This window comes from Biomphalaria glabrata, chromosome 1 (genome assembly GCF_947242115.1).
Source record: "Biomphalaria glabrata chromosome 1, xgBioGlab47.1, whole genome shotgun sequence".
In the NCBI taxonomy this organism is placed as follows: Eukaryota; Metazoa; Mollusca; class Gastropoda; family Planorbidae; genus Biomphalaria; species Biomphalaria glabrata.
The window spans coordinates 57,975,442-58,002,987 of record NC_074711.1 but is presented as its reverse complement, the minus strand read 5'-3'; the positions used below and the strand labels follow the sequence as shown (position 1 = coordinate 58,002,987).

Genomic DNA, 27,546 nt, shown 5'->3' with positions numbered 1-27,546 from the left:
AGGGGTAGCACCTCTAGTGGACAGGCAGTCGTACCTTCTTTTTGAGGGTAGCTTGACTCACTCTTGGTTCCCACTCGGTACCCAACTCTCACCTGTGGCTCCCAGAAGCTGTAGCATGCGCAGCGGCCACACCCCAGAAACGGCTTTGACTGGCCGGCTAAACCAGGTAGAGGGTATCTGACATGTCCATGGCACTCAGTACATTGAGGTTCTGTGAAACCTAGCATGTGACTTGGCGGCCTGTGCGTAACATCACAAAACTAGACTAATCGAACAGAAAGGCAAGTACCAGCACAGTGCTGTGGAGTACTCAAAAGCAGGACAAGACACACAGAAAGTCTCTGGTCATCCACTGCACCCAAACTTGTCCCCGGACATCTTGACCAAATCTTGCTTCCGGAAAAGGACGGGCTTTAGGGTGAGAGAGTGAAGTGTTGCGCGAATCCTCCTCACTTCAATCCAAATTCCAGTGCAAGTCACTTGTCATCCCCCCCCCCCCCCAAACACAACCAAACCAAAGTCCTGTGGCAACAGGCAAGCAGTGAAGCGGTAGGTGTGGGCACACTGGAAGCCGTAGCTGCAACCCTGCACACAGGTGGCTCAGGCCATATGGTCGTTCACCACTGACACAGAGCAGCAGTGGAGTCCGGCAGCCCCCTGAGTGTCTGAGCAGCACTATTTAGGAGTGCACTGCTCACCTACATAGCTTGAGGACAGGGCTAGAAAAGGTGCCCCAAAAATTGCCTGCTCAAAACTATCCTAGCCAGCCTACCGCAGTTGGCGGGAACCCTACTCAAGCGGTTGAAATTCAAAGAAAAAGACGAGGATAGTTCCTCTTACCATAGGCGCATGGAATGTGCGCACACTACTTGACAACGACACATCTGATAGACCACAAAGACGAACTGCACTAGTAGCCAGGGAGCTCCACAGATACAACATAGACATAGCAGCACTAAGCGAGACTCGGCTTGCAGATAAAGGTGAACTCTGGGAAAGAGAATCTGGGTATACTTTCTTCTGAAGCACTGAAGTACGACATGAATCTGGAGTCGGCTTTGCCATAAAAACATCTATAGTATCCAAACTAGTCGGGCCTCCCAAAGGAATTAGTGATAGGCTCATGACTCTAAAGCTGCCTTTACAAAACGGAAAGAAACATATTTCCATTGTTAGCTGTTACGCACCCACCATGACCAACCCAGATGATGTCATAGCAAAGTTCAACGAAGAACTAAACTCCACCTTACTTGATATTCCAGAAACAGAAAAGCTACTCATTCTCGGTGACTTCAACGCAAGAGTCGGCTCTGACCATCACATCTGGAAAGGAGTCTTAGGCAAATTCGGGATAGGTCAATGCAACAGCAACGGATTATTACTACTCCAGACCTGTGCTGAACACAAGCTGCTCATATCGAACACAATATTCAGTCTTCCAATGAGAAAGCGAACTTCCTGGATGCATCCCCGCTCAAGACACTGGCACCTCATAGATTACGTCATCACCAGACAATCTGACCGTCAGGACATTCGTGTCACCAAATCTGGCTGTGGTGCAGAGTGTGGAACAGACCACCGCCTCATCATTACAAAACGTAACATTCGTATTCAACCAAAGAGACGTCCACAAAATCTAAACCCCTAAAAAGGCTAAACACGGCCAGCTTAGCAGATGACAAAACTGAACAGTCGCTTGCAGATGCGATAGAGAACTGCCACCCTTCTAACTGAATCAAATGTAGATAAAAGCTGGGAATGCTATCTATAGCACAGCATTAAACATACTCGGTCCTATGGAGAGAAAGCATCAGGACTGGTTTGATGAAAACAGTACTGAGATCAGAAAACTATTAGACGAAAAGCACAAGCTCCAAAAATTGTATCTGAACAACCCAAACTCCCAGTCCACTAAAAATGCATTCACTAACATCCGCAAAAATGTGCAAAATCAGTTACGCCAAATGCAAGATACCTGGCTTAGCAAGAAAGTGGAAACAATACAGGAATTTGCTGACAAGCACGATATGAAGAACTTCTACCATGCCATAAACGAAATCTATGGACCCACAGAGTCAGGCTCATCCCCTCTATTAAATGCTGATGGGACAATCCTATTGACAGATAAGGAAGAAATCCTAAAACGCTGGGCAGAGCACTTTGAAAAGGTTCTCAATACACCTTCCATCCTAAATGAAGCAGCCATAGACAGGCTACAGCAAGTACCAATAAATGAAAAAATGGATGACCCCCCCTACGCTAAAGGAAACCGATCTTGCCATTCAACAGCTTGCAAGCGGAAAAGCCCCAAGAGCTGACTCCATTCCAGCAGAGGTCTACAAAAAAGGTGGATTAGCCCTGATTGAAAGACTTCATAAGCTCTTCTTAATTATGTGGGAAAAAGAGTCAATACCACAAGACTTTAAAGATGCCAAAATTGTTCATTTATACAAGCGAAAACGAAACCGCCAGATCTGCGACAACCACAGAGGAATATCTCTTCTCTCTATTGCTGGGAAAATCCTTGCACGCATCCTACTAAATCGGCTCATGCAACACATAGAATATGGTCTACTACCAGAAAGCCAGTGCAGCTTCAGAAAAGAGCGTGGAACCATTGATATGATATTTGCAGCAAGGCAGCTCCAGGAAAAATGCCAAGAACAAAATGCTGACCTGTTCTCAATATATGTCGACTTAACAAAGGCATTCAACACTGTTAGCAGAGAAGGACTCTGGAAGATCATGTCAAAGTATGGCTGTCCACAAAAATTCATAACCACAGTGAGACTATTTCATGATGGCATGAAGGCTCATGTCCAAGAAAGTGGAGAACCATAGGAGCCCTTTGAAGTATCAAACGGGGTAAAACAAGGCTGTGTCCTAGCACCTACACTGTTCAGCATCATGTTCTCCGCTATGCTGACAGATGCATTCACAAATAGAGAAAACAACGGGATAAATATATCATACAGATTTGATGGTGGCCTATTCAACCCAAGGCGGCTTAAAGCAAAATCAAAAACAAATGCAGCAGTAATCAGAGACTTGCTATTTGCTGACGACTGTGCCCTAAATGCCTGCTCTGAAAATGATCTGCAGAGCATAGGTCAGTGACTTCTCAAGAGTATGCTCAGACTTTGGCCTTACCATCAATACGAACAAGACTGAAGTCTTATATCTACCTGCTCCTGGGAAAGCCTACTCGGATCCAAGCATCACTATAAATGGACAGGATATAAACGCAGTGGACAAATTCACATATCTTGGCAGCACACTCTCCAGAAATGGAAAAATCGATAGTGAAATCGACCTGTGTATCGCCAAGGCCAGTGCATCCTATGGCAGACTGTCTAAAAATGTCTGGAACAGACGTGGTATCACCACAAACACAAAGCTAGGGGTCTATAGAGCCGTCATCCTCCCTACATTGCTCTATTCCTCAGAAACATGGACAGTGTACAGTAAACATGCAAAGAAACTGAACCACTTCCACATGACATGTCTGAGAAAAATACTAAATGTCAAATGGCAAGACAAAATACCAGATACAGAAGTCCTTCGAAGAGCGTGTCTGCAACGCATCCACACAATCCTGATGCAGTCCCAGCTGCAATGGGCAGGTCACGTCTACAGAATGGAAGACCACCGCATCCCTAAACGACTCTTGTATGGCCAACTAAGCGAAGGAAAGCGCTCGCAAGGTGGTCAAAGAAAGCGCTTCAGGGACACCCTCAAAGCTTCTCTGAAGGCGTTCAGCATAGACCCAGGCACCTAGGAGACAGAGGCACATGACAGAGCATCATGGCGTCGCGCTGTGAAAACTGGCGCACAGGTTGCTGAGGAAAAAAGAACAACGCTGGCAGAAGAAAAACACCAGAAAAGAAAATCAAGGCAAACGACACTAGCTCCAGCTGGAATAACCTGCCCAGTGTGCGGCTGAACATTCCGGGCTCACATAGGTCTCACCAGCCACATGAGGAGGCATAAAACCCCATTGCAAAGCCCTCAGCCCCCTGGATGACAAGGTGGTCATCATCGAACCACGATGGACGAACTATATATAAAGGGAGACAATAACAATAGTCAACTACTACACTTTAATCAGCATGTTAGAATAATATACAGATCTGTTCATGATATGGAAATGATTATCTATAACATATCTTGAGAATAATTGGAGAAATCATGAGAGAACCAAGGGGTCAGGCCATTTACAGTGTTTTCAGTGAAGGGGCCTATGTGCTGGCGTTACATATTATATATGACAACAAACTAAAGGTCTGAAGAATATCCCTTCCTCTGTGGATGAATGCAAGCTTCTTCACATATCAGTTTTCATTATATATATATGTTTATTATCTGGGACATATTAATTAAATTAGAATTATCCACAGCTTAGAGAAATATGCATAGGATAGATCACTTCACAGGATGTCAAAAATACAACTGTAGTAGAGCATATTGTTTCAAGGGCAGCCAGTGTGACCTGTGCTTCTAGGATTGGTCTCTTCAACAACATAAGGTGCTGCAATGGGGAAAAAAAACTGTCTCCCATGAAATAAAACCCAACTGACAGAACGTAGTCAAATGCTGACCTCATGATACAAAACAAAGTTGGGACACAAAGTATGAGTTTAGAATTTATCACAGATCCTATTTAGAAGAGCTAGATTCAGCTTGGTTTGAGCATAAGTACAAATTACATGTATACAAATGACATCAACTTACTGAGATATCACAATGGCTAAATGTTTGGATAAAAAATCTGTCAGTATTGGTAAGAGACTGGTGTTCAGATCTGTGATCCCACCTTCAAGGAGGTACAGTGAGCCATGCAGAGCTGAAATTTTGGTGGGTAAGTGAGTGCTCTTCAGGCCAGCATCTACCAGCTTCACAACTCTATCATTGACTAGTGCTTCCTGGGGAGACAGACAAACTTTGGTGGAACAAGTCATACTTATATTTTAAAAAATATAAACATTTTATTTCTATTTTATTTATTTTTGAAGAAACCAATTTCCAGAAATAAAAAAAAAACCCAGATAAGAAGAGAAAGGATTCATTAACATAGTTTTTTATCACAGTCCTGATTGGCTAGGATATTTAATACTGGCTAATCTCCAAGACATTGCATACAACCTAGACTTGATTTAGTTTATCTAGTCTCTACTTAGCGGATTTAGTCTTACTGGAATCTCAGTGTTTGAAATAATGAGATGTACTCACTGTGCCAACTACAGCTGTTGCTTTACACATTCCAACAGTCAGGTACTGAGTTATAAGTTCATCTTCCACAGGATGACCCTTCAATAGGTCCAGGAGGATGTCCTGCATGAACTCAAACTGCTCCCTCTCCATAAACAGGTCAGACAAACACACCATCTAGACAATAAGTCCAGCAATTAGTCAATTTTACAAAAGTTTCAGAGGAAAAAAAAAGAATAATGTCTGACTTATAGGCTAAGGCAACAATAAAAAAAAACATTTTTTTTTTAAAGTATTATTTCATGGATTTACAATCATTTCAAAATGTCCAGTATTTGTAAAGAGTATTATGTTTTAAAGAATGTGGATGACATTTAAAAAAAAAAGGGTTCTGAATTTTTTAAACAAATAACTATGTAAACTAAAACATGATGTTTAACTTTATAAAAACTAATTTGGTTGACTTTTATTAATAGTACACAGCTTCATTTCACTACTCACAGACTTCACCACAGCATTGAGCAACATCAAAGGAGGTTTGGGATTGTTTTCCAAGTGAAGCCAGGCTCCGTACAACTCCAGCAAGAACTGCAGACACGAGTGAATGTCCAGGCCGCAGTGGTAGATGGAACGATTGGTTGAGAACTTGACCCCACTGGCAGTGGGGTGTGAGGTGGGTGATTTTGGCTGACCACTGGGACTATCCATGGAGTCTGTTGTGTCAGAGTTGGACAAGTTGGTATCCAGACTACCTACTAGTGACCAAGTGGACTCAACAGAAATCTAGAAAGTTTTTTAAAAATTCTTTTAATTTTAAAAGCAACTCATTCAAAACAATGAACTTAACTGATAAAACAAAATGTTAAAGAAATTAGAAAACTTGAATAAATAAGATAGAGTCGATTAACACAAATAATAGGACAGGACAATACAAATAACTCCATATGATTATGTGAAGAACACAAACCTAGGCAGCTTACTTAGGAAAGTCGAGGACAAAAATCTAGTTCATGTAAAGTACCTATGCAATGTAGTGTATGTGGCAGATGCAACATATACATCTTATTAATAGACTAAGCAATAACTCCCTCACTAAGAAACTGACCTGACCCAAGTTAAATTCCTCAACACCCAGCTCTCTCTCCAAATTGCCATCAAATAAACTTAGTCTGAATTTGTCAGATGGAATACCACTGTAGGCTTGAGACACAAGTCTGTCAGGCCTACAAGAACATTAATATAAAAATAATTTTGTGGGCAATATTAAAACCGTAATGTAAGATGCAAGAAGATCATTTTAAGCAATACCAATATTAGAAAATCTTACCTAGAAGCACATAAATTAATAATCTCTTGTTCTATTAAACCACGAATAAGTGACAGCTTTTTACCACATCTGTTGAAAAATAAATATATCTATAAGTATAAAAATGACTCAGTACTAAACAATGCTTTAAAAGGTTACCAATTATACTATGTAGTATACGGTCATAAGTGTTCACCGTGTGTGTAGAAATGCTAAAGGTTTGTCTCTGGGTCTAACTTCATAGAAACTGTTGCTTGGGTTTCCTGCATAGGGCACAAGAGATGACTGTAGTAGAAGACTTGTGATGGCCTTCACAGCTAACACCATACCTTGGGCCTGCTCTATTTCTTCCTACAACACAACAGAAATAAAACTGTTTTTAAAAACTTATTTAAATCTATCTTATATAGGAGTGATCTATTAGTTTCAAACATAAAAGTGAACACTAATTTATCATGGCAAACTTATTGAATAGTGATTTGATTTACTTAAGATGACAAATGTGAGGGCAGGCTTTTCAATTTATACTATTAAAAACACATCTGCCTAAGTGATATGTTGTGCATATTTAAGGGTATGCATAACATAGTAAACAAAGTAAAATAACATTGTTATCTAATTATTAAAAATTGATTGATATTCAGAGATGCAGTAAAATAATTACCTCTGGAGATAACTCATGCCCTGTGTGGGAGACTGGATTCAGTACCCCTAGAAGACTCATCCAGCTTTCTTCAAATTGTTGTCTATTGACCCACCCTGAGGATTCAGGAGAGAGTAGTAGTTATAAGGCAAGACAACAAGCCACCAAAACTAATAGCATGCTAACATTTGAAATATCAAGATTATGGATCATGTCACAAAACTAATAGCATGCTAACATTTGAAATATCAAGATTATGGATCATGTCACAAAACTAATAGCATGCTAACATTTGAAATATCAAGATTATGGATCATGTCACAAAACTAATAGCATGCTAACATTTGAAATATCAAGATTATGGATCATGTCTAGGATATAATATTTAAAAGTTTACCAAGAGAGTTGATTCTGGAAACAAATTCTTTCAACACATCCTTCTCCTGTAGGTACTCCACAGGTAATGGAGGTAAACATGTTCTCAGTTCACCAACAGGGGTGGGGGACCAGCCCAACCTCCAGACTAAAGGTGGAGTACGTGCATAGGTGTTGACTGCAGGTAGGCGTGACACAGCTGTTGAGTTCAGTAGACATAAACATTAGTATATGGTCTTCAGCAGTCATCTATATATTACATTTGCATGGGAATACACTTGTTCTTTATAATCAATGTATAAAGTTATATTAATTTTGTCAATTCAAAAATAATGTCACAAAGAAACAATTATTGTACACCATATTGTATTCTCAAAAGAACTGGTATACCAAAAAAAATTGTGTTAAGTTATTTTTGTCAGATTTAGTCTTAATAGTTTTAATTCCTCATAGTCATAAGTAACAATAGTGTTTTACCAATAATGATATTTCTGAAAGGTGATGCCAGGAACGGAGGTAGTTGTGGTTCAGGACTAGAGTTGGGGTCAAGCCTGGTGTGTAGACAATGCACCAGCTCAGAAATCTCATCACAGGCTCTGATTAAACATGCTGACAAAGAAACTGAAATATAAAAAGGAAATGTAAACAACAGGAAACATGGAGATGTCATTGTATGACAAATGCCGATCAGATTTGAGAAAGAAGATTAAAAAGATGCATTCAAAAATCTCTCGTTTATTTGGATTTCTTACCATCATCATCTTCAGCATCTTCCCGACGGTCATCTTGAAACAATGAGGCCACAGGCTCACCAGGCAGTACAGCCACTGAGCAATATATATAATGGATAAGATTTATTTAACATAATATCAATAAAGTCACATCCAATCCTTATCAAGAGAGCCATATTGGGTAAGAGCATATTTTTAGACTACCTTGAAAATGGATTCTAGCAAAATATATTGAAAGTTGAGTGGACTATCTGCTGATTGGCTATACAATATAAGTGTCCCACTAATTATCAAGTTAGCATTCTTAGTCTAAACAATAACATCAAATTTTGAGCTTGCTAATAGCTGTGCTAAATATGCCCTGAAATTTCCAGCATTAAAAGGGAAAAAAAAAAAAGTGAGATTAATGTATCATATAAACTTGGAAATAGAATAACAATCAAACATCAAATTATAAGTATCTCAATTTGTAAACAGTGCACAGCGCAACAATCAATGTGCAAGAGATTAAAGTTTCTAGCAATGAATGTCAGTTGCAGCCTCAAATGTAAGCCACACAGAGTTTCATGGTTTTTGAAAAAAAAAATTCATCATAGAGTGAATATAGGATATTGTGAGTTTTAGTTTTCGACAAGTGAGTGTCTGAAAATAGGATTTTTTGCCTGCTTGAAGTAACAATATAGCTTTTGTCCAGTTACTAGGCTTGAACAAAGTCCAGTAAGGATTGGCACTGTAAGCACCATAATCTGATTGACTGTTAAAAAGGATTTAATCCAATAGCCAGGTGTGGAACAGGAGCTTTTCACTTTGAATTAATGCGTCTCAAAAAGTTTATTTGGATATTATGATAGTTTATTACATAATTTTTTGATAAACTATTTTTAATGCCAAGTTAAACATCAAGCTTTAGAAGTTATGAATAAATAGAGATTGTGCGCACAGATCAGAAATATTTCCTATTTTTCATTCTCTTTTATCTCTATATGCTGAATACATAAAGAGCACTTACATGAAGACAGAAGCTGGTGCAGAAAGCTGACAATGCTACAGACATGTGTGGCATATTCTGTCTGACCAATCAGCAAGTGGATAACTGGATCTTGTAACAGAAGTGACAAACATGAAAGATAATTCTGGACATGCTCAGAATCTGGCAACATATCATGCTCCACAGACCAATGAATAAGCTGAAAACAAAATAGAGAAATATTTTTTGTTTAAATTACTTAAGTTATTCACAATGTGAACTAGCATAGTACCTCCTGGATTGATGTTGCTATGGACACAAACCTCTGCACACAAAACTGTAAAGCTTATGATGTCCTTTAGATTTTCCTGCGGTACTTCTGCCTTCCATGTGAACTGACTCAATGACACCATGTACCTGACCAGAGCAGATGCCAGGCAGAAGTTGTTCTCCACCCACTGGGCCTCAGTAAACAATTCTTCAATGCGATCCATATAGTGTAAGTGAGATGCCGGAGCAGAATCTAAAAGACAAAATATTAAGCAGTTCTTCAGTGTTTACTACAAAAACTGGTGAACTTAATTTAACATAATCCTAGACTTTCAGGCATCTGAAAGGATAATATAACCTTTTTTTCCTTGAGTAATACTGTACTGTATATTTCAAAAACAAGTTTATTATATATAAAAAAAAACAAAAAAAACACTTCTTTTTCAGAATAGACAATGACCTAGTTTGACCCACTCCATAAACTAGATGAAGAAAGAAAGGAGGAAAGGTATCTCAAACTAGTAAGTCAGATGCTCTGAGCTCATCCAAATGTAAAGTGACACTTTGCACAAGAACAAAATGTTTTCAAATCAAAAGAGCTCACCTGAAAAGACCAAACACTGATGTGGTGACGGAAGCTGGATGACTACATTATTGATGTGACGGAACAGGGTTAATTGAGAGGCCTGGAACAATGGATCAAGTATGGGTTCTTTTGTGCTGACTTGGGGACTCAAAGAGCCAAGGTCATGGTCACGGTTGTAGCGCAGCACAGAACGGAATGCTCCAAGAGACATGCACTCTTCTAATATTGACAAATTAAACTCCTGAAAAGATGTGACAAAGTGATTCTTACACGAAATATATTTATTTATGAGATTTAAACCAATTTATTGTATAATAATATAAGCAATCTTTGATGCAGTAAACAGAAAGTAAGTGGAATACTGCAGATACAATTTAGAATCACTAAGAGATGTTGTATGACTTACCTTTGTCATAGTAACAGAAAGAATATCTGGATACTCCAGTCTTTGTAATAAATAAGCACACTCCCTTGTATTGGGGGCTGGCTGAAAGCACTGTTCTCTGACCACAGACAGGTAAAACATCTGAAAGAACAACTCATTAAAATCAGTTATCATTTTTGAGAATGTTAATTTCTAGCAATTATCAAACATAAACTCAAATGTAATTAATCAATGTTTTGCAATCATTGGTTTATTTATTTATTATTTTTGGCATTTACTTCTTCTCAGATAAGCATGCATGGGCAAAATAAGTTTAATCAATTGTTGTCATATTTGTTTTTAATTCAATAAAACTAGACTCCATATATTCTTATTGTTTTACAATTACCTTATCAATAGAAATTTGTGCAATTTCTTGCGGAACTACAAACAATGGATGTGATCTCTCAGGTGATAGTTTTATCTCAGCTGTTGAACCAGCAGCTAGACACAACTTCCTTAGTAATGATGTCAAACGCTGATGCCTAGATGTTGGAAAAGCACACAAAAGAGGTTGCACTAATTCTTAACAGGCAAACATTGTCTGTTATAATTTTATTTATTAATTTGCAGGGAGAATGCAATTAAATATTTAAAATACTTATAATAATACTATCTATAATTACAGTATATTTTATGTCTTTATAGTTTTTTTATTAGGATGATTGGACCGTTTAAAAGAAAAGTAAAATAGTAACGTTATTCTTTCAGACCTTGTGATCTATAGGGCAGATGATGTTAAGGTCATCTGTTTCTTTGGCCGATGGTTAATGAACAGGGTGTCATGTGGCCAGGGCAACAACGAACCATCTTTATTTTCCCCTACTAAAGCCAGGTACCCATTACAAAATTCAAAATTCTAGTCTGCACCTACATATGAACCCAGATTCAGAAGAAAAATGCTTAACCACTCAGGCACAGCGCCACCCAGTTTAAAAGAATTACATAATGCTCTTCTACTAAGATATTTGCAAAAACCTTTGTACCTTTTTATCAGACCATTTGATTTCAGAAACTGTAATAATTTCTCAATGTCTTCTTTGGGCAATTGTTTACTAATCTCCTTCAAGAAGAAAAAAAATAAATGCATACTTTAAAAAAAGTTTTTATAAACTCTAATGATTAGTATCTAAAGCAAAAAGTAATTTGTTTTAGTAGTCAGTGGTTATCAAGTTAATTTAACAAACTTCATACACTTCATGTACCTAAGCAATACAAAGCTGTCTCAAACTCTTGAATTAAAGATAAAAAAAACAACAGCAACCCTTTCAACTATCAGTTATCAAGTTTCTACTTTTGATAGTTTGAGTTACTTCATAATGGTTTCATTATTTCAAGTTTTTCGAAATTAAAAAAAAAAATAATTCCATTACTTCTGTAGATTCTCCAAGCAATGTTTCCAGTCTCTGGCAAACAATAGAATCAGTCATCCTAGCAATGGCCAGCCTGTGACAACCAAGAAACTTGTCTATTAACAACGCTATAAGTGATCCACTTTGGGAGATGTGAACAGCATCCAGACACTTCAATGTCCTCTTGACCATAGATGGCTAAACACAAAAACATAGTCTTAGGCTTGCCATCAAAACATTTGAATTTTTAGTATTACATAATAGAAACAAAATATATCAATAATTTTACAGGGAACAAATGCAAAAGTACCTTGGTGATGCTGTCTCCTCTTGCGTGAATGGCCTGAATAAACAGACTACTGGCAGCAGAGTTCCTGTGTATTGCACTGATATACAAAACAAAATTGTTTGTTCTCTTCTATTACAAAAATGTGTTGCTATCTAGTCCAATGAAATTTTAACAAGTGAAAAGTTTTCTTAAAAGTTAAGATTTATTTACATGGACTTGAAGTAGGTAGAAGTAGATCTATAACTAAGAATTTCACAAGTTTAATCACCTAATAAAATCTTGCACAGGGGACTCCTGAGACAACAGTATGAGGTCACTAACATGGTTGATAATTAGCCAGGTCATATGTTCTGCATCACTTAAATTTTCACACTGTTAAGAATGAGACAAAAATGAGCACCAAAACAATTAGCTGTCAAAATGTAGCAGCAGAAGTGATTGAGACCATCTTTGAAATACTAAACTCTCTAGTGATCTAAGTATGTTAGAAAAACACAGTCCATCAACTCACTACATAATCACAGAAAAGTATCAGCCCTCCTCGTCTCAGCATCTCCAAGCCACAACATTGCGATGGCCTAGCATGATGACCTCCACTAACTTCACTGTAGTCTGGGTTCACAGCATAGTCTCCCCTGGTTTATACAAATGTAGGAATGTGTTATCAGCTTGCAATCAGTATTAAATCTATTAGTAACAGAACACATAAAGTTAGAAGTAATCAAACAAATTGCTGTTTATTATCATCAGTGAAGGGTCAAGGAAAATGTACCTCAAAAGGAAAAAGACAAGAGAACCTGATTCCTCTGTAGCTCAGATCCATGTATTAACTAAAAAGCTCCTACTGCCATAGCAGTAGACTTCTAATGTGTTAGCGTTGAGATGCAAGCAGCATTTTTATTGAAACTTTCATATTAGAAGAGAATATCATTTCTAGTTCAGAGCAAGAACAGATGCATGGGGAAACAGGTTGTACAGCTTTTTTTCTGATAATTTTTTAAAGGAAAATGCCAATACATTAGAGTATAACCGAGACTAATCTTTATAGTAGGCCTCAACACTGACCTGCGATGTCGCAACCTGTGGCAATGGAGACAGAAAGCTTGTTGCCACATCATACAGACCTGTGACGTGCCAACTAGCAATTGGTCTCCACTGCTCACAGGTTGTGACATTGCAGGTCATGCCTTCTATGACGATTGGTCTCAACATAAGGCCTACGCCAGACATTGAATATTTTTTAAGCTTGTTTATATTCTAAAGGTAGTAAAAGTATATATTTTTTCAAAATAGACAAATTGTTCAATTTTTAAAATTATTTTTTTCAAGTATTTTTTTTAGTCAGAGTTACCTCTCTTTGCTAAGGATGATAAAAGTAGTTTTTCAATCGGTAAATCAGAGGCATTTGATTAAATTTCTTAAGACAAGGTTTCATTTAGCAGTTGAAAGAGTCCATTAAAGATAGACAACTCACCTCGACTCATTGACTTTATATGTTGATGGAGTCTGGACAACTCGAGTCCACAGACTTCTGTCATCAAAGTTGAGCAGGATCAGAACATTGCACCAGTGTAGGGTGAGTGAAGGGCAGACATTGCTGACTCCCACCATATGTTCATTGATTTCACCCACACTGTACATACAAGCTGGAGATTCCAGCTGCAGCAATCTCATCGCTGCAGTAGCTACCTTCCGAAACAAACCTGATTGAAAAAAAAAACAATAAGTATAAAAAAAATTATCATTAAGTATTAGAATATTTCTTTCAAACCAAACCATTCTGTCAATTTATTTCAGTGACATGCGTTTTCAAGCCTAGAACTAGGACAAGATTTTAGATTTATTAAAATCTAATATTATGGAAGTCACAGTACTAGACATTTTAAGAATAAGCAAAATAACAAGCAAAATAATAAATTTAGGTAATATAAATGTATTTATAAAATATTTCCAAAGCCCATACCTTTATGAAAACGTGTACCAATTTTTTATTTATGAATGGATTTGGATTTTAGATTTTTGGCACATTTTAGGCTATGTTGCCCCTTAATTTATGTAAATATAAATATTACAAGTTATTTTGAAATGGAGCCTGTGTGTGTGTGTGTGTTCTAGTTCAGATTTTTAAAGTAATGTAATAAATAACAGTTGACATAATAGATGAGTAACTGTTTTAAACATGATTGTTTTGAACACAACAAAATGTGATGGACATGTGGTAAAGAACCACATTTCATGAAGGAAAACCTTGGTTTAGAATCCTAGAAAGTAGCTTTACATTTCAAAATTTCAGTAAGACAGTAGGTCTTCTCTATTCTAGCTATTTAAAACTAGGCTGAAAAAATAACTTAGTTGGACATAATTAGCTCTGATCATTGCGAAAATGTAAAAAAAAAAAACAACGTTTTAACTACCACAATGGTTTAAGTGTCCTGAATAATAAAAAAAAAGAGCTTTTACTTCAAATTAAACTAAATCACTTGAATTGATCAGCATACAAACGTACTACTGACCAGACTGGAACATGTGTGTTATATACAACATGAGATGTAAGGACTGCTGAAGCAGGAATCTACATTTCTCTACAGCTAGACCACTAGCACTAGATGTAGCCAGGTTGGAATGATGGGGAGTGGCACTCAACACAGACGTCTCCTTGTTTAACATCTCAGAACACTTGCCAATGACTTGTAATAAAAACCTACAGGAAACCAACATTGCAATCAGCTACAAACAACAATCATAAATGTACATTAATTAGTTGGTCTACACTTAGGCCATTGTAGAATTATAGGGACACCCCTAAAATTGGTATAAGTAAAAGTAGAGAGCTTTATGGAATAGAAAAATAGCCGAAGACACAGAGGTCGCCTCACTTCTTGCTATTTAAGATAAGATAATTTTATTGGTCCAAGCAAATAGAAATTCAATTTGTCTACAATTGTCCACCTCAGCATTACAATAACACAGATGCAAACACGAACAGTATTCACATATGTAACATACGCACACAAACACGCACACACAACCGGTGCTTTATGAATTGAACTTGTATGTACTTCTGGGTGACAACAAATGACCTTGAAACACCCTGACTGAAAGCAAGTTTTTAAATCTTTCTGTTGTAGCCATAATGGAGAGGAGTCTGAAACTTCAAATTGGCCAGATGTAACTGAGGTTTAAGGGGAGCAGATTGTTTTTAAGAATTCTTTACTCCATTCAATCAAGTCACAAGTCAAATATTGAATCAAATTCTGATATTAATTGTAATTATCAAATAATAAATTAATATTAATCTATCTAGCTGCATAGCTGCAGCAATGAGCAATGTCAGACTTGTGACAATAAATATCTATTTAAGTATCTATTTTAAAAAAAAGATAAAAGAAGAATTGATCAATGCTTTTAGAATGAGTTCTTTTATTGATTAATTGATACAATATCAAAAGGATATTACCCACCAAGCAACAGTCTCTTCTGGTGCCAGATTTCTCAACAACTCTACCACAGAGTTAGCTGATGAATTTTCACTTGCATCTCTGAGCAGACAAACATGGAGCTAAAAGTTGACAGAGAGGAATAAGTTTTATAAAGTCATGCAAAGTATTCTTAAGTGTACACACATTTCTGGGAATAAATATATCAAGCCCCTATCCTGTTAGCCACAAAGAGACATTGAGTCTGCTTAAGGCATGGCTTTTATTTCCCAATTTTCCAAGGTTGCCTCAGACATTTAGTAAAAAAAAAATACTCTAGCACACAATAAAAGAAAACTTTGCCACAATTATGGCAAAAAACTTGTTAAAGTCCCCCCAAAATGTATTCAAGAACTGAGTATTTACATACCTGTAATTCTGTTAGCCTGGATAAGATGACCTCCTCCTTCGACTGAGAAATCAAGACCCTAAGAATAATGAGAACAAGACACAGCCATTTCTGTAGACTCTGAAGGTCACTCTGAGAAAACAGTAAGCTGAGTTTACTTTTTAAAGATTATTGAACTGACATTAACGTCTGTTTGTACAAATGCTATGACCAGATTGGTGTAATCAAAATATAAAACTGAATGACATAAACCTAGAGATTAGAATACTGTACACGAATATTTAAAAAAAAATTGCAAACCACATCATGAGGTGGAGCTAGCAGAGTTTTTAATAAGAAATCCACAGGTCGAAAGACGCTAGGAGAGACTGACTCAAACAGTCTATGAAGAACATCAAGTGCATTCTGACAATCAACATTTATCTGGGGAAAAAAAACAAAATGAAGAAGTGAATGCAGGCCAAGATAATGAAGAGACAGAAAAGGTGAAAAACTAGCTACCTGTTGTTTGGCTAGAGCAGGTAACAGCACATCCATCACCTGGCGTGACAGTCTCTTCCACCTCTCCTCACTCTCTCTGTGACACTGTTGTAACACTAAGGAAAACATGTCCAGAGCCTGGGCAAAGGATTCAACAGACATTGTATCATTTAAAGAACTCATTCTAAAAGCATTGATCAGTTCTTCTTTGTATCTTTTTTTTAAATAGATACTTAAATAGATATTTATTGTCACAAGTCTGACAGATGTTTTTATTCAAGGTAATGTAAGAAAACTTACAAAACTTCTAGGCTAGTGAAACTAAGTATTTTAACATCAGTATCATTACCAAAAGTCAGAAAGTTTACAAATGAAGTAAGACATGTTTTTCAATAAAAAGAAAAACCTATTAAAAAAAGGCAATACCACCTTTATACATCTTATAGAGCAATTATTATGTTCTTAATAAATAATAATAGTTAGCTCAAATGGAACATTGTTTAACCCACCCCATTACCCCCCACATTGGCCCCACTGGTTGAGCAAATGTATAAACCTACTAGACTTTATAATATTCTAATGATAGGCCTTTAGATTTAGACAATGCTGCGCAAAATGTTCCTGAATATTAATTTATTAAACTCTTCAATGAATAGGGCCTGCATTCAGAAATACCTGAAGACTTAGAGTAGTTCAAGGTAAATATTTTCTAGTTCTCTAGCCAAATTTAAATTAATTTCTTTTTATGCTTTGAAAAATTATAACAATCAAACTAGAGTTTTCCCAATGTGGCCAAACAATATACATCAACTGTCAAATTTCTAGGAAATTGTTATAGCCCTTTTCAAGAACCGCATCCCTCCCCTTTTTGTCCATGCAGAAGGTTCCACAACGGAAGTGTGACTTGAATATAGGTATTGTAAAAAGAATTTACTCAAATTACACTCAGCAGTTCATCCTAAATTTACCTGATAATACTGGACAAGTCTAAGTAACATAGACACCACAACTTCTCTCTGAGTCTCCAAGTCCTTACCCACTTCTGACTTGACTGTTCCTCTTAGGAGAAACAAATCATAGACAACTGGTCTCAGGGCTGGAATAGCTGAAAAACAAATGTAATATTCCATTCTGAACTTATTTAACTAAATTTACTAAGGGATTTTATTGTATTTGTTTTAATCAGAAACTAATAAATAGAAATTACTAAAGTAAAATGCTTACCGTGCGTTGTGGGTTGTAGACCGCTGGCCATTATGCCGTCCAGCCTGTGAATGATTCTAGGCATGTCTATGATAGACCTGCTGTGAAACTTCTCATAAGACAACATAACCAGAAACTGAAAGATGTGTGGTATCAGTAGTTCTGAGTTTCTGAAGATAGAAAAGTAATTCTGTTAATTTATTAATATTGTAATTACAAGTTTATGTTATCACTATACTGTAGAGTTTTATTTCTTTGCAAGAAAATTAATATATTACTATTTTTTTTTTGCAACATCAAAGTTGATTTTTTTGATGCCACTAATTCCTGTATCAATTTTCATGTTGTTTTTTATTCATATGAACTAAGCAGTGGCAGCAAAAAGAACTTTTCAAACTAAAGTTGTTTTTTCTTCAATAGCAAGGCTCATGGTTAGAGTAATTCTACTGCAATATTAAAAGAAGAGGCAAAAAGAACAAAACATGTTTTTACCTAATCTGCCCTTCTTCAATAAATTCAAACTGCTTGATGACAAAACCAATAAAAATTTGGTCTGAATCTAAAAGACAATAGTTGACTCTCAGTTGAATTAGTTGGGCCAATAAAGCCAGAACTTGGCACTGTTGAGATAAAAATTTAAAGATAAATTTGGATGCAAAGGTTAGTTTCAGATATTTAGGTTATTGTATTTACAAAAGCTTTTTTGTTTTTTTAAATTAATGCGATGAGTTGCAAACCTGCAAATCCAAACTTGAAGTAACTGTGTATTGTTTAAGAGCTTTAATAACTAGAGGCTCAAACAGACGGATATATGAACCAATGGCATTCTAAAATAGAAAAATAAGATAAATACAGTACAATTATACTCAAGCTTAATTGACAAATCCCATGTTTTGCTAGACAAACTTAATGACTTATATGAAATAAAACTTTAAAAATAAAGTATTTTGATAAGGGTTAACACAAAAATAATTTTAAAATATAAATAACCAATCATGGAAATGAAAAATTGAATTGTTAAGTCAATAATTAATTTTTTTCTTCCTGTTTATTAATAAGGTGTTTTTCCTGGAAAGAATTCAAGTTTTTAAAAAATGTCACAGATAAGCATAGATAAGATTTGTTTTTAAAAAGTCCTACTTTGTCAACATTGCTGGAAGGTTTGAGTATAGCTGGAAGCTTCCTGTCAACTCTTTGTTTCAACCACAGAAGGGAGCTATACAAAAAAAAAAGTTGTTTGGTCAAAATTTTCAGTTTGGATTCTATCAAGAGCTTATTCAAAAATTGCACTGACATTATTTTATGTTAATGCAAAATTCATACAAACAAAATATTATTTCCCCTTAAAATAAAGTTACAAGCAGTTCTAAAATGAGTATGTTTTCCTAAACCTCCTATAAAACTGTATCAAAATAACAGTTGGCAATTGGTTAATTAAACCAAAATAATCAGCCAGCCACTAATAACTTTACATTTAAACCAGGGGTTATACAAGTTTTTAACAAACAAATGGCAGCTTTGTGGGCAGGTGCAGGGTTAACAAAAATTATTTTACTCATAAACACAGCATATAGGAAACTATGGACATAATGGTGGGTCTTTATACCTCCTAGAGTTAGCTGTGTGGTTGTGAAATGTACAATGGAAAGCTTTAAGAACATCACATTATAAACCTCAAGAAAACAAATAGTACCAATGTGGCAGAGAATTTAATATACCAGTAATCATTTGTGTAAAGCAATTAAGCTCATTTCTATATGTGGGCTGTTTTTACTTCTTTGTCAGTTTTGCCGGGTATATGCATGCATGGGCTCTATGCGTGAAAATAAGTTACCTATGAGCTTCATCAGCTGGAAGTGTAGCTCTACATGCAGCTCCAACCAGGCAGTGGGCAAGCTGTGAATAGGGCTTGTTGAGGCAGTGGTAATAAAGCCCAGGACTTGAACCTCCAGCAGCCCGTGAACTGAGATCAGCTGTAAGGAAGGTAGCAGCCTGACTATTAGCATCCCATTGGCTAGCCAGATTTGTACCAAACAAGGCTTTCAGTAACTGAAAACAGTTAAGACGAAACAGAACTATTAGAAAGAGAGAAATGAATTTCAGATATGAAAACATCTCACTCATTTCAACTCAATCATTCTATCAAGTCTAAATCAGTAATATTTATTTCCCTTTCTAAAAACCTACTCTTATATTTCCTTTTCATTTTTACACACATTCTCCAATATCTCTTACTCTATTGTTATGTATTTTATTGAATACCTAAAAAAAAACTCAAACTGAATGTGTACATGACAATGCCTGGTTCAAATCTCCCAAACAAGACAAGGTACAGATATAAATATTATAAATGTATGAAATATTAGTTGGATGCTTTATCACTTTAGTAAACTTAACTAAGATTTAGCCACTTTTAGGAAAATGATTTAAATTATTTTTTGTTTGTAGAAAGATATTCACACCATGTTCACAACTAGTTCATAGTCTACCTTCTAACTATATCATTCTAAAAGGTTATTTATAAATACACCATGTAAATATCAATGATCACTTATTGAAACATTTAATAAACACAGAATGACAACACAAACTACTACACTACCTGCTGTACACAAAGGACTGTCCATGTAGGCTCTAGGGCCATTGTGACCTTCAAATAACCAAGAATTTCCTCAGTAACTTTACCAATGTCATACAGTGTGGCTATCTCCAACAGCTGCGACAAAACGGTTAAAACTGTCCTCAGTATGGTACAAAACTTATCACTGCTGGTCAAATCTAGGGACGTCTGGCAAACAAAGAAGAGATATTTAGCATTACAAAATTAGAGCATTCAAAGTTGTCATATACTCTTAATAATTTGTTTAGTGTACTCAGAGGCATTTAGTATTATCTACCTAGTTCAAAGTTTAATTATAGAAAGAGGAGTTGATTTACTTTAAAGTTAGAATACGATCCTTTAAGAACTTCAAACAGTTTCATGTATTGTGGAATGTTAAAAAAGGAACCAACACCATCTTTCCTAGTCTTGTCTTTGTCTCCTTCTTTAGACTCTGGAATATATCAAGAAGTCAATTATCCTTCTATATTTACCTCAACTTTGACCTGTCTTAGCAATCATCCATATGGGTCTTACAATTTGATGACACACACCTTTTCCCCCACTGTTATTGTCTATGCCACAGCTGATATGACTAAGTGTATTCTTTACTTCTGTCACTAATATGGGATCTTGATAGTTTTACTACTGTGCATAATTAATTATATAAAAAAAAAAAATTAAAAAAAAAGTCTAGCAAAATTTTGAGAAGACAATTTCAATAAAATTAAATTTGAACAGCAAAAATGTTGACCATTTTCAATCTTTCATACAAGTCTAATTTTATTGTTTACCTTTTCCTGGTGTCTTTTGGGCAGATTTTGGATCCGGTGAACCACTTGGGCCTGGAACATTTGTTTCTTTTTCCCCTTTCATCTTTCTCCTCACTGGGCTAAGTGTGGCAGCATTGGGCAGAGAAGGAAGAGAAGGCTTGATCTGAGGTGGACCAGGTGTGGTTTCTTCAATAGCGTGGGTGCAAGCATTCAATAGCCTAAACAAGTCAATCAGACAGAATTATATTATGAAGAACTCATTGTTTAGCTCCCCTTCATAAAAATTGCCACATTCTTTGGAAACTATATATATATATATATTTTTATGGCTAACCCACAATTACATGTGGTGAATAATGGCAGAGTGGTTGAACAATGGACTGACAGAGATCATTAGTTTAAAAACTGGTGAGAGTTGTGAGTTTCTAATTTGGAATGTAGGACATCTCTGCATCACCTGCAGTCTGTCTCAAAGTCCAAAAGGAAGTTTTAATTTTACTATAATTCAATTGTACAGTAAACAAAAAATTCAGAGCCCTCACTATGACTTCTCCTATGAAATTATTTTATTTGTTCCAATATTTATATAAACCTAACACTTTCTCTAATTTCTAAGGCATCCCTAACATTTTGTGTCAACAGTAAACACAATATTACTTGGCAGTCATACTGTCCTATTGTTTATACAAGCATGATGGCATACCTAGCAGTATGCACAAACAGCTGTTCTATCATTGGCACCAAAAATCTGTCAGTCACAGTAGCCCAGTGGCCATCCTCTTCAGACCCTGGACTTTTCTCAGTAATCTCTATGGACTGCAGATTTCTGTATGCAGCGCCTAGGTAAGGAGAGATGAGAACATTTTTACAATGGAGGTTTAGTTAGAGATAAAAACATAGCTAATATAATGTGCAGTGCTTTTAATACACAAAGATACATACATATATATATATATGTTATATATATATATATATATATATATATATATATATATATATATATATATATATATATATATATATATATATATATATATATATATTGTTATAAACCTAGTGGTGGCACAGATGGGGGTAGTGGTGTATGTGTAGTCAGCCGACACAAATCGCCCCAGGCCAGCGCTAGACGAGCGGTCAACCGTGACGAGTTACAACGGTCAGCCGAGACGAGTATCAACATGAAGGTTCGAGTAGGATCGTCGTCGTGAACAGAGCTCAGGAGCGTCACGAGGGATGTAGTCATATGACCACCCAGAATGGTCGAGCGACGTTCTGCCCAGGTCTAGAAGGCCAGCAGGGACCCTATATAAAGAGCGAAGGTATCAGAGATGAGGGAGACACAACTTCTCGAGCTACGGTTCGTTACGACGGCTCAGTACAAGTCAGAGAAGAGACAGAGAGACCAGTGCAAGAGTTGATACGGCGGTACAGCGATTAACGGAGAGATATTTGTACAGTCTTGTGTTACGTGCTGCCAATTGTACAGTGTTGGCTGTTATTTATTGACATTAAACTATTACGTTATTTGGAGCTCTGAGTTGTCAAGTTCTTTCAGTTGGTGGTGTCGTGTGGTGCAGTTTGCAGAGAGCCTGGATAGTGAGATTCGTAACAATATATATATATATATATGCACACATACAGGTTTTCAAATGATGTCAATAACGCATGAAAAAATTACCACAAATGAGATTTCCTGCAAGTTGCAGCAGATCTTGATGAGTGGTGAGTTCAAGTCCAGCCTGTGAAGAAAACAACAAAGAGAGAACTATTGGCAGTGGTCCTCCTCCAGATGCTGTTGTCAACTCATCCATGCTGTAATGAAGAGAGATCAGAACTGAGATTTAAACAGATAAATATTAATTCAGAAATAATTGAATCATTTGTCATTCTGACAATCACTTGTTGGTCAAAAGTCTCACACAATGGGACCATTTGATGGCTTGGTGAATCTAAATTGCTAAGACATGCACACAATAAATTTACAATTGAATTGGCAACAGACAGTCTGAAAGATACAAAGAAATACTTTACCTTGATGCACTCAAAGATCTGTTTGGAGGCCTTCTCATCCCCAGTTTCTCAACCTTTTCCTTGGTAGATATTGGCTTGGCTGGACCACAACCCCAGGATGGTGCATACTGTGTTATGAGATATTCTTCTGACAGGCGGCACAGGGCTTGACAGCACCCACTCTGCCAGTAGGATATAAAATAATTATTTCTTATGTTAAAACTTTACTGATATTAGTTTGAAACATAACTGCCATTAAAAAAAAGGTACAACTAACCGTGATATATCTGGATTGGGAGACCAACAATAAATGCAGTAACTGCTGAACAACACGAGACAATGCACTTTCAATGCAAGGATTTATCTCTTCCAAAATGTCAAACATGAAAGGCTCTATGAGCCCCTGAACAAGTGGTGGCAGCTGACCAGTAAGGAAAGGGTGCATTATGGGAGTCAGCAAATCTGTAGTTTGGTCAGCGGCTATGGAGATGACTGGATCTTGTTGAGGGTTGTCAGAAGGGAAAAACAATGATGTCACCAATCTGTAGCATGATACAGAAAAAGTCACTCATTGAATGAAACATATAATCAAGTCACATTAATCTTACTGAAGTTTTTGTAATTAAAAATGTATACAATCAATTTATTTCTCAACAATTTCTTTTCAGTTAGGCCTCCATTTTTATAGAAATTTGATTCAGTTGCATGCTTGATTCATGATTTAACCCCCCCCCCTCCCCCCAGTTTTAGCTATTTACTTACAGCAATCATTTATAACCAAAAATACCAGAGCTGCCATTTATTCCTTTTTTTAACATTAAATATCACAGTTTGAGAAACAAACAAATAGTCTACCTGGCTATAGCTGATGAGGCAGCAGTACGCACTCTGGCATCTTCATCTCCAAGTAAATGAAGAACTATCTCTTGAAAAATATGCTCCTGCAGGCACATCTTCTGTACATTTCAGACAAAAAGGAAAACATAAGTACGTAACAATCAAGCCATAAATGTACATCTTTGACTTTCTTAAAAACCACAATAGTAAAACTTTGCATCTTCTGGAAATTAGAGACTAGTTCAGGAATGTCTAAAAATAACTCAAGACATTCTATACAATACTACTAAAAAAATCTAAAGAAGGATTAAAACAGTTTTGGGGTTGGAGTGTTAGTTTGGCTTGATGAATTTTATTTCTATTACATGTAAGGGGTAACAAAGAATCCACTCACTGCAACACAATTCTAGTGTTACATCACTAAATAGTAACAAAACTGTGAGGCTTTTTAGTCTCCGTAATATCCAGTTAATTATGCATTTTATTTTATATGTATAATGGGTATATCCAAGTCCAAACATATAGCAATCTGCTGTATGGCTGTAACACTAATATTAATTTTCTATAGAACACATAACTATTTCGTTAGCAATATAAATAACAAGATACAGAAATAAGAAAAGATTGGATAATGTACTAATACTAATTGTGTAGATTTAGTTGTTTCCTCCCTACTCTTCTCTTCTATTTGTATTTTATATTTGTATGTTACAAAACAAAAAGTGTAAATAAAAAAATATTTGTGCTGATCAGCAATAAAAATGATGGAGAGATAAAAAATTTCAAAATCCGTCAGGTGACTGAAGAGTAGCACCCATGAAAATAATAGACGTAAAATTTAAGATTTAATTTTTTTGTTCTAAAACATCTACTTGCAAATGTACAACCAACAAAAAATGTTTGCAAACTTACACCTAGAAAGTTATGATCTCCCTTGATGATATCTTGAGACACTGACTCTAAATAACTGATGACTTTAAAATTCAATCCTCCAATCAATTCTAATAGTTCCACCTGAAAACAAAACAAAACTACAAGATAGCTTGAAATCATTCATTGAGTTAAATTAACTGTGGTAAGTATCAAAAGCCAACAGAAATACAACACAGAAGTAGAAACATTAAATAAGGAAAGAAAAATAATTGAAACGTGAAAATACCTTGACCAACCAATAAGGATTAGACCTGACTATCAGCAAATCAAATAAAATATTTAATCCCAGGCGCCCATGACAGCTATCCAAGAGGTGAGCCAGACACATCTGCAAGGCTACTAATGCTGCTCTAATAGCCACCGCAGACTCATCTTCCATAATGTTCACAATGATTTTCAATAGGGCATCTAAGGTTAACACATCTGAAATGTCAAATATAGGACTTTTAAAAAAATTCAATTTTAAAACTAGTCAATTTAACACATATCTTGTAACATTGGATTCATCAGCACGGCATAAACATATAAAAAAAAAAGAAATTAAAATAGTTAGCTTAATAAGGGGCGTAGTGGCCGAAGAGTAAAATGACAGGCTGCCAAAATCAAAGTCAAGAAATCAAATCCAAGAGGAGGATGCAATTTTTAATTGGTTTTACGCCACCAGTCCACCCATTTTCCCAAGTAGCCTAAAAATAGAGTTTCTTTTTAAAATGTGTAAATTTGTGGTTGTATTTCAAAAAGAGGTAACCTATTGTACATTTTTGCAACAAACATTATTATCTATGCAAAAACTACAACAGCATTAGCACAAATCATACTTTGTGATGGGGGCTTGTTTGCCATAATCCACTGATGAAAATTTCCCCTGCCCTCTGTCAGAGCAGCTCTGACAAAACTTCCTATCACAATGGCTGTTTGACCTTTCAATTGGTGGTCAGGATGACCAGCATACAAAGTGATGTCTTGAATATTCTGATCACTGCCTGTAAGATAATAACAAACAAAAAATTAGGAAAAGGATGATTCATTAAGAAAATGATCTAGGCATGTGCAGTACAAGTGGAACATCTTCTTGAGAAGCATGTCAACACACTTGATGCACACAGTCCAGGCTGAGCTATATACAACACAATGACTAGAATGTAGTGACATGTAAGTGAAAGAGTCAACACAAGATCTTATATATCTTATATTTTCTTTCTCACTGTTCGGTGTTTCTTTTATATAGCGGAAAATGTTATGATAAAATTTTTAAGCACCTTTTTTAAGTGAAAAGAGTCACTTCATGAATTGAAACCTCATTGGAACTCAAGGTAACTCAAGTCACAAAACAGAAATATCAATCACCTTTTTTGTCTTTCACTTTTCATTCACAGATCAAGTTGAAAAGTTGCATAATTATCCATAGTCGATGACAATACAAGAGTCAAACCAAAAATTAATCAATTAGTTAATCATTTGGTACTAATTAATTCATTTTGTTTAATAAAGCAGAAAGGGCGCTAAACCCTGTAATTTTCATCTGAATGGCAGTCATTAGGGGTTTTATTCCTTAGATAAGCTTTGTTTTTAAAAAGTATTCTTTTTTCTTGTTGAAGATTGTGGACCACCTTGAGAATATCATTGTAAGATTTCTTTGGATGTATTCTGGTAGAATGTTGTTGTTGGTTCTTCCAGAGACTTTATTTAAAAGGTTATATGGGAGGTGGAGGGGGTGGAAAGAACCAATTTTCTGTTAGATGCTAGTGTCTATGATTTATTATTATGTTTGTATATGATTTGGTGAGTAATAAATGTTTTTTTGCATTTACCTGAATTAACAGCCGTGGGACAAAGTTTGAAAAGAAACAGTCTGGGACATAATGCTAGACTGCATGACACACATCCTAGAGCCAGTGACTTTAAGCTGACTCTGACTTGCTTGTCTGGTACAAGACCTTCAGTCATTCCAGTCAAGAGGAAACGCTTGCAGAGCAGACGCATATAAAAGAGAAGTGGTACATCAACTTCCTGCAGAGAATCTTGTTCCATAGTAATCTAAAAAAAGTTTTAAATTATGAAAAGAAATAAATATTTTTTTATCACTTTACAATAAACAAAATAATTTTTAAAATATAATAATATAAATTTCAAAAATTTCAAAAGATACTGTTAATTGATTTTTGCATTAAAGATTAAAGAAGATGTCAACATTTTACAAGGGTAAAAATAATTATTATTGAAACCTTGATAGACCAAAATTTATAAAAAAAAAGCCAAAATGCTAAGGCATTTTGCTTGTCCTATGTAAATATGTCATGTCATATTATAAGAATAAATAATGCTTTAGCAGTCATCCCCCTTTTTTTTTTGTATTATATCAGAGTTCATTTAGATTTAAAATAAACAAACAAACAACTAAAACTCATAAGATCTCAAATAGTACATATAAATATAAACATTGATAAATAATTTAAATCCAAAAGAAAAAAAAAACAATGTCAAACTTATTTAGCTTTGATACCTGTTGTATTGCTTCAACACCACTTGGAATAGGACTAGCAGGAGGGAGTGCCCCATCATCTCCAGGGCAAACTATTATCTGGGGATTACCATTCATGTCATGACCTGGAAGCTGGACAGGTGCCATCTGAACTGTGTTAGGGCTAATGCTGCGGACACTTTGTAAAGTCTCAATACTTTCACTGTGTGACATACCTGGTCAAGATGAAACACATGGTAGAACTAAACAATCA

General features: G+C 35.9%; 1 protein-coding gene across 1 annotated transcript in view; it reads right to left on the bottom strand.

The window, feature by feature from the left end:
• The window catches only part of LOC106058028 (huntingtin-like), a 44,443-nt gene that overhangs the window by 9,180 nt on the left and 7,717 nt on the right, over positions 1-27,546 (bottom strand). Inside the window, exons 12-56 of the mRNA XM_056004337.1 lie at positions 27,315-27,508; positions 26,623-26,848; positions 25,630-25,794; positions 25,038-25,234; positions 24,791-24,892; positions 23,897-23,997; positions 23,319-23,583; positions 23,063-23,223; positions 22,710-22,843; positions 21,735-21,870; positions 21,053-21,249; positions 20,597-20,712; positions 20,262-20,447; positions 19,494-19,708; positions 18,800-18,875; positions 18,397-18,486; positions 18,152-18,279; positions 17,681-17,829; positions 17,425-17,561; positions 16,478-16,594; positions 16,277-16,399; positions 15,998-16,108; positions 15,613-15,710; positions 14,665-14,852; positions 13,626-13,854; positions 12,663-12,786; positions 12,420-12,523; positions 12,173-12,248; positions 11,884-12,060; positions 11,497-11,573; positions 10,860-10,995; positions 10,493-10,612; positions 10,105-10,327; positions 9,554-9,753; positions 9,273-9,450; positions 8,285-8,359; positions 8,010-8,153; positions 7,555-7,731; positions 7,179-7,273; positions 6,711-6,865; positions 6,536-6,604; positions 6,314-6,431; positions 5,710-5,991; positions 5,230-5,385; positions 4,732-4,922 (exon numbers count right to left, since the gene is read on the bottom strand). Coding sequence (XP_055860312.1) covers positions 4,732-4,922; positions 5,230-5,385; positions 5,710-5,991; positions 6,314-6,431; positions 6,536-6,604; positions 6,711-6,865; positions 7,179-7,273; positions 7,555-7,731; positions 8,010-8,153; positions 8,285-8,359; positions 9,273-9,450; positions 9,554-9,753; positions 10,105-10,327; positions 10,493-10,612; positions 10,860-10,995; positions 11,497-11,573; positions 11,884-12,060; positions 12,173-12,248; positions 12,420-12,523; positions 12,663-12,786; positions 13,626-13,854; positions 14,665-14,852; positions 15,613-15,710; positions 15,998-16,108; positions 16,277-16,399; positions 16,478-16,594; positions 17,425-17,561; positions 17,681-17,829; positions 18,152-18,279; positions 18,397-18,486; positions 18,800-18,875; positions 19,494-19,708; positions 20,262-20,447; positions 20,597-20,712; positions 21,053-21,249; positions 21,735-21,870; positions 22,710-22,843; positions 23,063-23,223; positions 23,319-23,583; positions 23,897-23,997; positions 24,791-24,892; positions 25,038-25,234; positions 25,630-25,794; positions 26,623-26,848; positions 27,315-27,508 — 6,718 coding nt within the window. The remainder of the gene's footprint in view (positions 1-4,731; positions 4,923-5,229; positions 5,386-5,709; positions 5,992-6,313; positions 6,432-6,535; positions 6,605-6,710; positions 6,866-7,178; positions 7,274-7,554; positions 7,732-8,009; positions 8,154-8,284; positions 8,360-9,272; positions 9,451-9,553; positions 9,754-10,104; positions 10,328-10,492; positions 10,613-10,859; positions 10,996-11,496; positions 11,574-11,883; positions 12,061-12,172; positions 12,249-12,419; positions 12,524-12,662; positions 12,787-13,625; positions 13,855-14,664; positions 14,853-15,612; positions 15,711-15,997; positions 16,109-16,276; positions 16,400-16,477; positions 16,595-17,424; positions 17,562-17,680; positions 17,830-18,151; positions 18,280-18,396; positions 18,487-18,799; positions 18,876-19,493; positions 19,709-20,261; positions 20,448-20,596; positions 20,713-21,052; positions 21,250-21,734; positions 21,871-22,709; positions 22,844-23,062; positions 23,224-23,318; positions 23,584-23,896; positions 23,998-24,790; positions 24,893-25,037; positions 25,235-25,629; positions 25,795-26,622; positions 26,849-27,314; positions 27,509-27,546) is intronic.